General features: G+C 37.9%; 1 protein-coding gene across 2 annotated transcripts in view; it reads right to left on the minus strand.

The window, feature by feature from the left end:
- Positions 1–13,091, minus strand: part of LOC114650041 (uncharacterized) — a 29,449-nt gene that overhangs the window by 11,866 nt on the left and 4,492 nt on the right. Inside the window, exons 3-5 of one of the 2 annotated variants that reach the window (XM_051926516.1) lie at positions 9,016–9,360; positions 3,738–4,082; positions 3,091–3,417 (exon numbers count right to left, since the gene is read on the minus strand). In XM_051926516.1, the coding sequence (XP_051782476.1) occupies positions 3,091–3,417; positions 3,738–4,082; positions 9,016–9,360 (1,017 nt within the window). The remainder of the gene's footprint in view (positions 1–3,090; positions 3,418–3,737; positions 4,083–9,015; positions 9,361–13,091) is intronic. The other variant, XM_051926518.1, reaches the window with a different exon arrangement.

The following is a 13,091-nucleotide window of genomic DNA, read 5'->3' on the forward strand; positions in this document are numbered from 1 at the left end:
GGTAGTAAATTTGTAAATACAGCATGCAGAAGACAGCTGCTGTTATAACAGGGTTACTGGCTTGTATTATTGGCAATAAGGAGGGACAGTATGAGGTCAAAAATAGGAAAGCGGTGGAAAGTGAAAATGGAGTGGCATGTGAATGTTTTTAATGTTTGAGGATTGGAACAACTGGCTTGAAAAATGTGAGGTGCTAGCATGTAGAATAGCCACTACTAAAGCAGAAAGCAGAAGAGAAAGCAAGGGAAAAAAAGAGTTTAAGCCGCACATAATAAAAGTTAATGCATGGAACTTTAAAAAAATGGGTTGGTGAGTTACCTGAGACTGATAAGAGCTCAGATAAGGATGGAAAATGTGAGTATGAGCAAAATGAGAGGGCTGAAATGAAAGAAAAACAGCAAGGATGCGTTCTTTCATTGCTCTTCACTGCACAGCATTCTCTATGCATTGCTGAGGTCCGTCCAGTATTTCAAAAATATGCTATGATTGCTTATTCAGAACTGTTTGGAGAAGTAACTGCTGCTAATATAGGAACAGCCATGTTTGAATTTGATTTAGAAGGAAGAAATCAAATAAGAGGCAGAGCATCTGGTAAACTTGGATGGTTATCGTTAACTGCAGTGTGGAAGTTAAATAATGGAGTAACTAAGGTGCTTGATCATGAAAGTTATGGAAATGGTAAAGCAAGAGAGAACAAGTTGAAAAAAAAAACATACTGTTTTAGCAGTCAGTTGAAATGAAACAGGACAAGAGGGGAAAAAAGGTATGTTTACTGTAGGGACGCTGCAGCAGAGTGTTTTACAAGCTCCAATAGCAAATCAGGAATGCACAGTGGATTGGGTGACCTAAGAGCTCTGCTAGTCCAGTCAGTAATTAGACAGCAGACACACAGCCTGTAAAAGACACTGCAATAACATGGAGAGATTGAGCTGGCTGTGAATAAAGAACAAAAGGTCAGCTTTACGAATAATACTGTAAACACTTGAATTTTGGGGAGGTTTTAGCCGTCATTTTCAGGTCACAGTTAATATGCAAACAATTACACACTGGCAATGAAAGAAAGATAGCGAAGGAAGACAGGAAAGAGATGATGTAGTTACTTTAATGTGTCCTTTTCTTTTTCCTGGTCTTTTGCGATAAGGACCACTTCTGTTTTTGCGCATTTTACAGACATTAGGTTGGTGAGGGTGACAGACAGGGTAGGGAACATGCAGGAAAAAACCCACAGGAATGAAAAATCCAAAAAGTTTTTTTTTTGGTTTCACCTAGCCAACAACAATATCAGAAATAAATAAAACTGAGACATTTTCTTTTGGTTTCATTCTACTCAGATTTTTCTTCTGTGAAAAATATACCCCGGTATTCTCATAAATGTCTCTTCTTGAGTTTCAGCAGAGATCTCCGCAAAGTCACAAATGGACTCAAATTTTCCTAGTAGTGTCTTGATACTTTTTTCTTTACAGTTTATAAGTATGTGCTTTGTGTGCTCAGTAATAAATGGTGAAATTTATGAACAGTTGTTTGTGGTAATAAAACACTTTAATATGATTACAAAACTGTAGTCCTTGCTTGTGGACAATACAAGTAGTTGCTGTAATTTATATTGCTGTGCTCCAATTGGACTGAACCTATTGTGGGAAACAAGGTAGGCAGTGTGTTGTAGTAGATAAGACTTGGGCTTCAAATCCTGAGATTGTGGGTTCAAGTCTCTGCTACTAATACCGTGTGACCTCAAGCAAGTCACTTCAGCTGTCTGTGCTCCAATTAGAAAAAGAAATATAACCAATTGTATCTCAAATGTTGAAAGTCACCTTGAATAAAGACATCAGTCCAATAGTAAGTAAGAAATGTGATGTCTTGAAGGAGTTCAAACAAGACTACAAAGAGATCTCACAAAACATAGTATAATTTTTAAACCAAATTCTCATTTTTGTCTAAAGCTACTTCTCCTAAGGAATTTTAGAAGAAACATCTGTAACAAAGTTGATTTGTAAATGAAACATAAATGAGAATCTTTTTTAAGCATTGTGAGCCATTAAAGTTGTTGTTTAAATGTTTTTTATAGAAATATGCAAGGCTGGGTTATCTTCACCATGTAGCAGGTAAAGCTGATGTCACATTATGTGACTTTCAGTCATAGGGTAAGTCAGATTTGCTGACCATAGTTGCTAATCTTGTCGCTGGGGCACATCAGTTTAAACAATTGCCCATGTCTGCTTTACCAACTGCGTGTGGACCTTCTGGCACAGTTGTGTTTGACCCTTTTTCTGACAGCCAACAGCATGCTGTGCCTGATGGAGATCAATGCTGTGTGAAGAGTTAACAGGTTAACAGGTATAGAAAGTTCATTCTCTGTGCTTCTTTTTTCCTTTCTGTTGTAGTATGAAAAACATGAGACATCAGCAGTACGAGCCTCTCTTTTGTTTGTGAGGTTCAAAACACTTGCGTTCTTTATTCCTTGTCACTACGTAAAGTACATCATCCACCTAAAAGACTATGACTTCCCTGACAAACTAATGAAAATCCATTTGTATTTTTGAACAAAAGAAGGTTATGTGGGGATATAATCAAACTCATGAAGCCATTAATAAGGTTGTCCAGTGTATTTCTTAAAGTAATGAATTACTGTAAGAATCTGAAAACACCAGGGTAAATTAAGGGGAAGCGTATTGAAGACCTAAGTTAAGAATCAATAGCTAATTAGCAAGTGATATAGCAAAATTGGAGACCTTTCAAAAATGTCTTAAGGAGATACTGGGGTCAATCTTGTGTTACATTTCTTAAAATGTTTTCTGTTTTCACAAAAAGTAAAGAAAATATCAGACTACAAATCACACGAGCTTAACAGCTTCATTACTAGTGATGAACAAAACAGCAGAGTTTTGTTTTACAAAAATGCCCATAATATTTTTTTTCACATACAATCTTGCACTGACTGCCGTGTTGACATAACCGTGAAAATCATAATCATTCCTTATTTACTCATTGACTGTGATACCTGGATACTGAGGAACAGGCAGTGGTGTAATCATAATAGAACAAGTCTCTCATTAGTAATATATATTAAATTAAAGCAAAACATTAAAATACCTTTAAATTTCACTTCTATTGCAGCATTTCCTTCTGCATTTCCTTCAGTTACAATGCATGTATAATTAACGTCTGATATGTGGGCATCTCTTAAAGTAAGTAAGCACAGAGATGGGTAACACTCGACACAGTGACATTTCTTGGATTGTTGTGCATCACTATTGGATCCATCAAAGAAACACAGATCCTTTCCATTCTCTTTCCAAGTAAGGGTCATTTTTTCCACCTTGTTCCATCTCAGGTTAGGTACACTGCATGTCAGGTCATATGGAAGTTCTTTGACAGTGACACTTCTTGCTGCGTTAACAGTCAAAATCTGAGGTGGTGCTATGAAAACAACAAAAGAAAAAACATCTTTACTTGCCAGAGCAATACTTTGCCCCATGTCAAGCACTAAGCTAAACATATTTTTTTGTACAAAGAATTGTAACTTCAGCACAAACTGTACAGCATGTGAGAGCATTAGAGCATTGGTTAAAAAGAAAATCAGGAAAGCTAAAATATAGTTGGAGAAATATATGACCCAAAGAGATTTGTTTAATATTTAAGTAGTAAAAGAACAGTCAAGAAGGAGATGAAGAGTATCAGGAACAGAAAGCTTGCCAATCAAAGCTTGCTTTGATTAAGAACAATAAAAACTAACTTACCTTTTACTGTTAGTGTAGTTTCTCCTCTGTCTTCAGATGAGCCTTCTCTTACTTCACATTTAAATGTATATACACCAGGTGTTAAAATATTCCTTGCTATTGTCAAGGCTACGTCCCCTTGCTGTACTTGCTTAAGATCAACATTGTATCCTGGTATTTTTACGATATGGGTTGCAGTCGATCCATCATATTCGTAAACCTTCACAGCATTCTGAATCCATGTTATCCGCATCAGCTTAATGTTCTTCCTGTTAAGACTGGCATTACAAGGCAGATTGATGTCTCCATCAGAATAGCCTTCTAATGATGGAACTGTTACAACCTTCAATTGTCCAAAGATGGATCCTAAAAACAGAATGGAAACACCTAGTTATATATGAAATAATAAACAAAATGGTAAGTTAATATGTTCCAGATACAGCAGGTGTTGGGTTGAGGAGAAAAAGATGGTTCAGGCATGTGGAGCAAAATGTGGAGAATATTGATGTAAACAGGTACATTATAATTTAAGTGTAGGGAAGTGTAAGGTCCACAAGAAGGCCAAAGAGCACATGGCTGAAGGTCGTAGCACGTGACAAAAGAAAAGTATGGGTCTCACCCTAAAGAATGCCTTGGACCACAAAGAATGGATGAAAGAGATTTGGTGTCAACCAGCTGTTTTGTGTTGGTAGAGTAATATTTTACTCTACTTTCCCATATTGTATTATTAATATGTAGCCTCACAGACTTACAACTGTTTATAAGGTATTATAGTATCTAACTTCTCCCCACCTTCTCTTCTACATTTATAACCTCAGGCAATTAGGTGCAGTTAAAGACAATCAGGAGTTAAGTTACAATTTAAACAATGCATTATTGATAATGTTCATAAATAATAACAATATGCAAAGTACATTTGAATATTGGCAGCCATACAACCTGATAAATGGCGATGTGTAGTTTCAGGCTGCACACAGACTTGTTAGTTACTTAAAATGTCTCTAGTTAAGGCATCATTTCTGGTCAGCTTTCTTCAGAACAGGCTGCATGCTTGTCTCAATATGGCTGCCGAGCTGTGCTCTTCATTGTGTTGTCCTTTTCAGTTCATGGTGTCAGATGGTCTTTCATCAGTTTGGTAAGAGAGATAGGGTGAGGTAAAGCAAGCAAATTTATAGGTTTTCTGTCCAACCCCTACAGCCAATAGGGTGCTGTGGTACTTAAAGGCTTTTGATACAAGCCAATTCCAAACAGCCATACTTCAGACCAATGGGGGAATGGAACACCTTCACACCTGCCCCCAAAAACCATATGTTAAGGTAAAGCTTGGCAGTTAGGTAGCCTCACTTTCCTGTGGGTGTTGAGAGAGAGACTTTAGCAGAGAAACATTAGCCAAACTTGTTTGAGGCACTTCCCCCCCAACCATGTCGTAAAATTACCAAAAAAGTGTTTAAGGGGTTCTTAAACCATCAAACCATTGCTGTTATTATCAATAATGTAACACTAATATTACATTGCTTTCTCTAAGTTACAAATAATGACATACAAAATATTTATCAACTTGTTTGCAAAATTTCACATCACAACACCAGCCAACCCAGGTAAACCCAGAAAATGGCCGTTAGACCAGTGATCATGATGACACATGCAGTTATTCTGCTAAATCTCTCTTTTTTCCTACACCAAAGAACCTATTATTAATGTTACATAACAGTATTTGACAAAAAGATGCATTAAAGGTGATACCTAATCTAAAGTGTCACCAGGATTTCTTATAATTAACCAGCTTCTTACTTAGCACAAAGTGTAACATTCTGTTGTGATTCTGGCATTTTTGTATTTGTTTGTTTAAGCCTTTTTTATTAATCGTTATTTCCCAGTATATGTGCTTCAATTAAAAATATTCAAAATCTGAATATTCTAAATTGTAAATGAAATTTTTCATTTTCTCCCTCTGAAAGAGGTCCATAGAGAGCTACTTCCCCAGTAAATGATAATCAATCGAAATAAAATTCATATTCATAAACACTGACCTTGAAATAGTCTAAAATAATACTCTACATGCTTATGTTTTGTCATTTTCAAAAGGGCCAGTTGATGTGACATTCATAATCCTATTGGTTTACTCTTTCTCATAATGGTGTAATTTTCTATCCAAAATATGGCCCAAAAATGGCCTATGAGGGGTTTTTAGGTCTAGAGAGCAAAAAATTGGGAGAGACCCCCCCCTATGTTTTGCATAAGTAGACATTAAGTCAAGTCAAATACAGTATCATAGAACAGAGAACATCATATGTGAAACTTTTCAAGCACTGGTGAGTCAGGAGGAGCCAAAGACAGTGTTTAAGCTGTATGTCAGATCATTTCACATCTGGAAGTACAACAGGAGTCTTTAACCAAAATGAAACATGCCAAACATCAGTTGCTCTGGGAGTGTTAGGCCAGGTTTATACTTCTCGCGACGCATGCTGCAGCGGACGCTCCTGCTACACAAGCGTTTTACTGTTTATACTTGCGTGTGTACTTTACGTAAATCTGGAGAAATCCAGCAGGTGGCAGCGCGAGATACTATCACGGTGAGAACAGGGTCGGCTTTTCTGTGTTGTGAATTGCCTGGAACAACCATTAAATTCCGATGACACCTAATTGCAATATCTCTGAAAAGGATGTTTAATGATTAAATCCATCAGTCCAGGGATGTGTCCATTTCAGCAAGCATTGGGCATGAAGCAGAAACAATCCCTGGACGAGGCATCAGCTCATCGCAAGGTGAATGCAAGCACACACATACACTGGAGTAATTTTAGCGCTACCAAATCCCCAAATCTGCATATCTTTGGAAGGAAACTGGAGCACAGTGTGGAAACCCAGCAGGAAAACATGGAAACTCCAAGCAGGGAATATCAGCGACGTGACTCCCTGCGAGAGAGCAGTGCTACCGCTCCGCCACCGTGTCACCCCCATGTGTGTAATTATTAACAGTATTCATTATTTAAACAAAATTAACGATTTATCTGTAAAATGTAACATACATACATTAATGCATTTCATCATGAAAGTGATATCAAGTATAAATCTAAAGATTCTAAATTTGCAGAGAGTTGGAATATCATATATTTAATGTGTTCTGAGTGGTGATCTATTGCTGCTTGCCGCCGCTGTTAGGTCCAAGAAGCTCATAGCGATTAAAAACTGTGATGACGGTTACAACGGTCTGCTTTAAAGATGATGTAAACTACGAGGTTAAAGTGAACATTTTGAGATTAAAGCCGAAATTTCCACTTTAATCACAAAATACACGTTTTCACCATGTCCTTAAATTTTTTTTCTCTGTGGCTCAAATACAACGCTGTACATTATGTTGCTGTTGTGAAGTTGAAAAAAAAAAAAAAAAAAAGATGGCACAAAAGATGGTATGTGAGACCTTTAAAATGTACTGTGTCATTACAATCGGGAATATGCGACGCTTGAATATAAAAGCTCCACAAATGCATCTGTATGTCGGTATTTTGCTTCACCACATCGAACCATTCATCAAACATCGAAGCTCGCTCATCGATCCTGGAGGAGCCGCATAGAGGCTTTCTGTCACATGTAAATAGTAAACAGAGACTCTGACGTCACATTCCAACTTTTATCACACTGAGCACTGGTTGCTGGCACTGCAACTCGCGCACGCATTGCGTTAATTTCTGAGGACCTGCTCAGAGGACGCATCAAATGAACGCTAGGAACATGTGACAGCCATGAAGCGTGCGCGTACATGTTCTGTGCGTGAAGTATAAACAAGCCCTATAGCTCATATCTTGTTATAACTGACTTGATATTTGAACACTAATATGTACCTGCCAATGTCTTTAAAAGCAACACTGCATTGATATCCTTCTTTGTGTTATTGTTTGCTGTACATAAAAAATAACAATAAAATTTAGTAACAATGAAAATAATGACAGCAATAATACAAAAAATTATATTATTGAGCCAAAAAGTCATTATCTAAGATCATAAAAAACAACAACAAAACTGCAAACATTAAATTAACAAATCAGGACATGTACTTCTGGAATCATCACAGGAAGAAATTCAAGTGAATGGGAAGTTAATTTTCTGCAAATTACAAAATCATGTGCCAAAGCAATCCATTTTTAATATATTGATCAAAGAATCAAAGGCTAAATCAAAGGCAAAGGCTAAAGGTAAGATTTTTGTAAGACAATAATAAGACCAGCAATGATGTATGGAGCTGAGACATGGGCAGCAGAGGCAGTACAGGAGAAGAAGCTGGATGTGGTAGAAATGAGAAATGTTGAGGTGGATGTGTGGAGTGACAAAGACAGACAGAATAAAAACTGAGACAATCGAAGGTACAACAAAAGTGACTACAATCATTATATATATATGTGTCTGTGAACAGAATCCTATCTGGAAGCTGAAGCTCCCTATACTCTACAAGTATAAACCTGATCATGGCAACACACTGCGTAATAGTAAATGTGACATATGCTTGCACCAACATCTGCATGAATGCTTTGAAAAGGGCAAGGGACAGATAACAAGTATTTAGTTATATCTCTCTTTGCTTTTGTTGACAGTTAGTATGGTGGCCTTGTAATAATGCACTCGGAGGATGGTGAGTTAATCTGTATCTTGTTACTCCTGGGTAGACAGACAACCCCACTCCGGCCTTGATCTCTAGGAAAAAGTTTAAGAGGTTTGGAAGCCACTAGGGTCATGTATTGGCAAGGACAGAGCTCATATTATCACACTCCATTCCATCCTTAACTCCCACAATTCGAAGGTTATCCTGACAAACCTTAACCTTCTGATCAATGAGAAATGTAAGAGTATGTTTATCTCTGACTTATGAAGACCACCATAGGACTTCACATATCAGACTTCTCTGGTTATCAATACCTGCATGTCTTTATTGCAAACAAAGCTCCAAGATAGCTTCATATTTAGGTGCGGAGATTAACAATCACAGAGAGGGCTCTGCTAAAAGCAGTCTGATGACATTCAAGTTTTAATCAGACATCTCAATGGAGCAAAACACAATTCTAATGGTTAAATGAAAATGCAAGAGGATTCTTACATTCATTATTTAAAGACAAATGGTGGTAATATTTATTGAAGAAATAAAAAAAAACTACTATTTTGAATTAGAAAAAATAGGTTACAGTATCTTGTTTAACACAAAATTAGTTTCTGTATGAGAAATAACTTTCTTGTGTCTAATTAGCATCTAGAAGAAAGTAAAGTATAAATCTTAAACCTGGATTAAGACTGATTAAAATTAACTTACCTCTTATTGTTAGTGTAGTTTCTCCTCTGCCTTCAAATGAGCCTTCTGTTACTTCACATTTAAATGTATATACTCCAGGTGTTAAAGTATTCCTTGATATTGTTAAGGCTATATCCCCTTGCTGTACTTGCTTAAGATCAACATTGTATCCTGGTAATTCTACAATATGTTTTGCATTGTATCCATCATATTCATAAACCTTCTGAGTATTCTGAATCCATGTTATCCACATCAGCTTAATGTCATTCCTGTTAAGACTGGCACTACAAGGCAGATTGATGTCTCCATGAGAATAGCCTTCTAAGGATGGAACTGTTACAATCTTCAATTGTCCAAAGACTGATCCTAAAAACAGAATGGAAACACCTAATTATATATGAAATAATAAATAAAATGGTAAGTTAGTATGTTTCAGATACAGCAGGTGTTGTGTTGAGGAGAAAAAGATGGTTCAGGCATCTGCTTATGTTTTGTCATTTTCAACCCTTGGGGCCAGTTGATGTGGCATTCACAATCTTCAAGTCCTTCTGATCATTTTTACGCAAGACCCCTATTGGTTTACTCTTTCTCAAAAGGGTGAAATTTTTAACCCAAAATATGGCCCAAATATAGCCTAACTATGAGGGGTTTTCAGGTCTATAGAGTAAAAAACAGGAGGTGGGGCTAAAAAGCTCAATTTCTTGCATAACTAAACATTAAGTCAAGTCAAATACAGTATCACAGAGTATAGAATATCATATGTGTAAGTTTTCACACACTGGTGAGTCAGAAGGAGCCAAAGACAGTGTTTAAGTTGTATGTCAGATCATTTCACATCTGGAAGTACAATAGGGGTCATTAACAAAAATGAAACACGCCAAACGTCAGTTACTCTGGGAGAGTTAAGCTCATATCTTGTTATAATTGACTTGATGTTTGAACACTAATATGTACCTGCCAATGTCTTTTAAAGAAACAGTGCACTGATATCCTGCTTTTTGCTACTGTCAGCTGTCCGTAAAAAATATCAATAAAATTTAGTAACAATGAAAATAATGACTTTGTATCTATAATTTCATATAAAACTTTAATGAAGAGGCCTAGTATTGGCGTCACCACAAACTGTCTGACCCCCCTACTCCACTGTGGGAAGAGGCCTACTTAGGCACAAAATAATGAATTAACTTCCAAAGTCCATCCATCCATTATCCAACCCACTATATCCTAACTACAGGATCACAGGGGTCTGCCGGAGCCAATCCCAGCCCCCACAGGGCGCAAGGCAGGAAACAAACTCCGGAAAGGGTGCCAGCCCACCACAGGACACACACTCACACACCAAGCACACACTAGGGACAATTTAGGATCGCCAATGCACCTAACCCGCATGTCTTTGGACTGTGGAAGGAAACCGGATAACCCGGAGGAAACCTACATAGACACGGGGAGAACATAAAAACTCCACACAGGGAGGACCCGGGAAGCGAACCCAGGTGTACTTACTGCGAGGCAGCAGTGCTACCCACTGTGCCACTGTACCGCCCTAAATGAGAATATTTACTCAGAAAATCTTAAAAAGAGCTAAAAGGGCAAAAAAGGAGCTGTCTAAAAGGTAATCCTAGGCAAACAACTCCCAATACACAATCAAAATATCAGAGCACAAGAACTGAGCCAGGAAATCCGATGCACACAAATAAATGTACTCCAAGATCATCAATTGACCACTGAAGGATCAGATCTCAGCATTGACAGATAAAGGCTGTGGCCAGTCCTTCAGGTTGCCCCTCCCACAAAGAACAGGGGACATCTATACATCGATATTAAATGATATTCTGCTTTAAATGGATAGTATATCATTAATGAACAAAACCTACAAAAATAACAAAGAAACACGAAAAGAAGGATTCAAAGTTTACAAAAACAACAGAAAATAAATACAATAGAGGGAATAACCCTTGGGTGTAATATAAGAGCATGGTCACAATGACATCTTGTGCTAAGGCAATTATAAGAGGACAAACACTGAACAATTGCTTGGCATTGTTTGTTTTGCTTTCATATTTTTTATATTATATTAAGACATGCATTGTTGCATTGATAAAGCATGCATTTAGAAAAACGTTCACTAGTCAGACTTAAAATGTTTCTTGTACTTTTTCATGTGCCAGAGAGAACTTTCATTTGCTATGCCTAATCTAGTCACCTTCAGACCTCAACAGGCCAGAACTAGTATAAACTATGAACTAGGAGCCTTTAAATACGTTTACTCATAGCCTATTAGTCTGCAAGGACAAAAAACAAGCTTATCCTAGCCCAGGGCTCAAGTGAAATGCTGAGTTGGTAGAAGGTTTAAGAGCATACTATAAGTCATACCTAACCAGGATTGGTCCAAGGGCACAAGGCCTGAAACATGAGAGGTTGAGTTGGCCCTTACACTATAATGTCCCATTGGTCCAACGTGTGCAGCAGGAAGTAGAAGACCAGCAAAAATTCAGAGCTATCTATATATATATATAAAATCCCTGTGTGCGTCCAGGTGTCTGTGTGTGTGTGTCTTCTGGTGAAGTGTGCATGCGCGGGGCACAGTGCGATGCGCGATATTACTGTCAGAGAAAGTTAGAGGCGTTTTACGGAAATACAAACCAGTATTACTGCGAGAGGAAATTAAAGGTACACAATACAGTGATGCATATTACAGCCACATACAAGCCAGGATTACTGTAAGAGGAGATTAAAGGCATATTACCGGCGCGCACGCCTGTATTACCGCCAGAGAAAATTAAAAGGTATATTACGGACGTACAAGCCAGCGGACGTACAAGACGGTATCCTTCAATAAGGGCACGCACAAAAAGGCAAGCCTCAAAAGGGCGACCTCAATTGGGCGCAGCGAATAAAGGTGCGTGTAAATAAAGATCTGCACCTTTGTTGCTCTTCACATATTCCAGAGCCATTTTAACTAAATTATCTACGAACGCCTTTATTCGCCGTGCTCAATTGAGGTCGCCCTTTTGAAGCTCGCCTTTTTGTTTGCGCCCTTATTGAATAGAGCCGTACAAGACAGTATTACTGTCACAGAAAATTAAAGACACACAATACACGGCGGCAGCCCACGAAGAACGGTCAGCTCAGCAAGTAAACATCAACAAAAGAAAGCCTGAAAGAAAGAAAAATACGACCAACAAAAAGAATGAGGTCAAAGTCCCTTGCCATTTAATATAGACTGTTCCTACTAATGTTTATGCACTACTGTTCTAGCGCCTGTTATTGTAACGGGCTAAATGACTAGTATACTGTGTACAGATTATCAATGTCTTTTCCTCCATCTATTCCAGAGACCAACCAGCTCATACTGTAACGCTATGAAAGAGCCACCTGGACATCTAGGCACATTGGATACCTAGACTCCTAGCAAGGAGAACTGTGTTATGAATCTGTTAACATATTTATTTATTTACTAAGCGGCTCTGCCCCTTGCTTGTTTCATTCACCAATCCCCGGCGGTGGGTACTGGGTGCCCGCTATCTCATGGCTCTGATGCTCCAAGGGTGTCGAGGTGCTCCTTCATTAGAGAAAGTGGTTATATTTAAAGGTATGGTATACAGAAGAGTACACAGGGCACGAGAACAAGATGGTTTGGTGCTTAGTTATTATAGATAGAAAATCAATTATTTGAGTATTTCACTACAGCTCTTTTTTGGTTCATTTTCTTTTTTTCGACATTCGTCGCTCGTTATCAGCTTTTTCCACTCTTTTTCTATCATGATCTAAAATTCGATGTTCTTGAATAGATCATTTGCTCTTCTGCTTTGCCATTATAACTGACTGCATTGAAGGGAGAGTTAGCTCTGAGAGTATCACAGGGTGGTACGGAGACCGGATGTGTGCAGTAGGAGCAACAACTGGGCGAGCAGTGTGAAGGGGAGTGGTCAAGGCTGAATAACGCGGATATGGTGGAAGCATGTTTTAATATTAATATTAGAATGTATTATTTATTTAGTTAGTTAGATAGTAATAAAATAATTATGATGTTCCTTTTAAAGAATGCATGAAGTGCAAATCTTCTCTCCTGATTGTTTTGTTTTTGTCTTGCCATC

Source organism: Erpetoichthys calabaricus, chromosome 4, assembly GCF_900747795.2.
Source record: "Erpetoichthys calabaricus chromosome 4, fErpCal1.3, whole genome shotgun sequence".
NCBI classification, from domain to species: domain Eukaryota; kingdom Metazoa; phylum Chordata; class Cladistia; order Polypteriformes; family Polypteridae; genus Erpetoichthys; species Erpetoichthys calabaricus.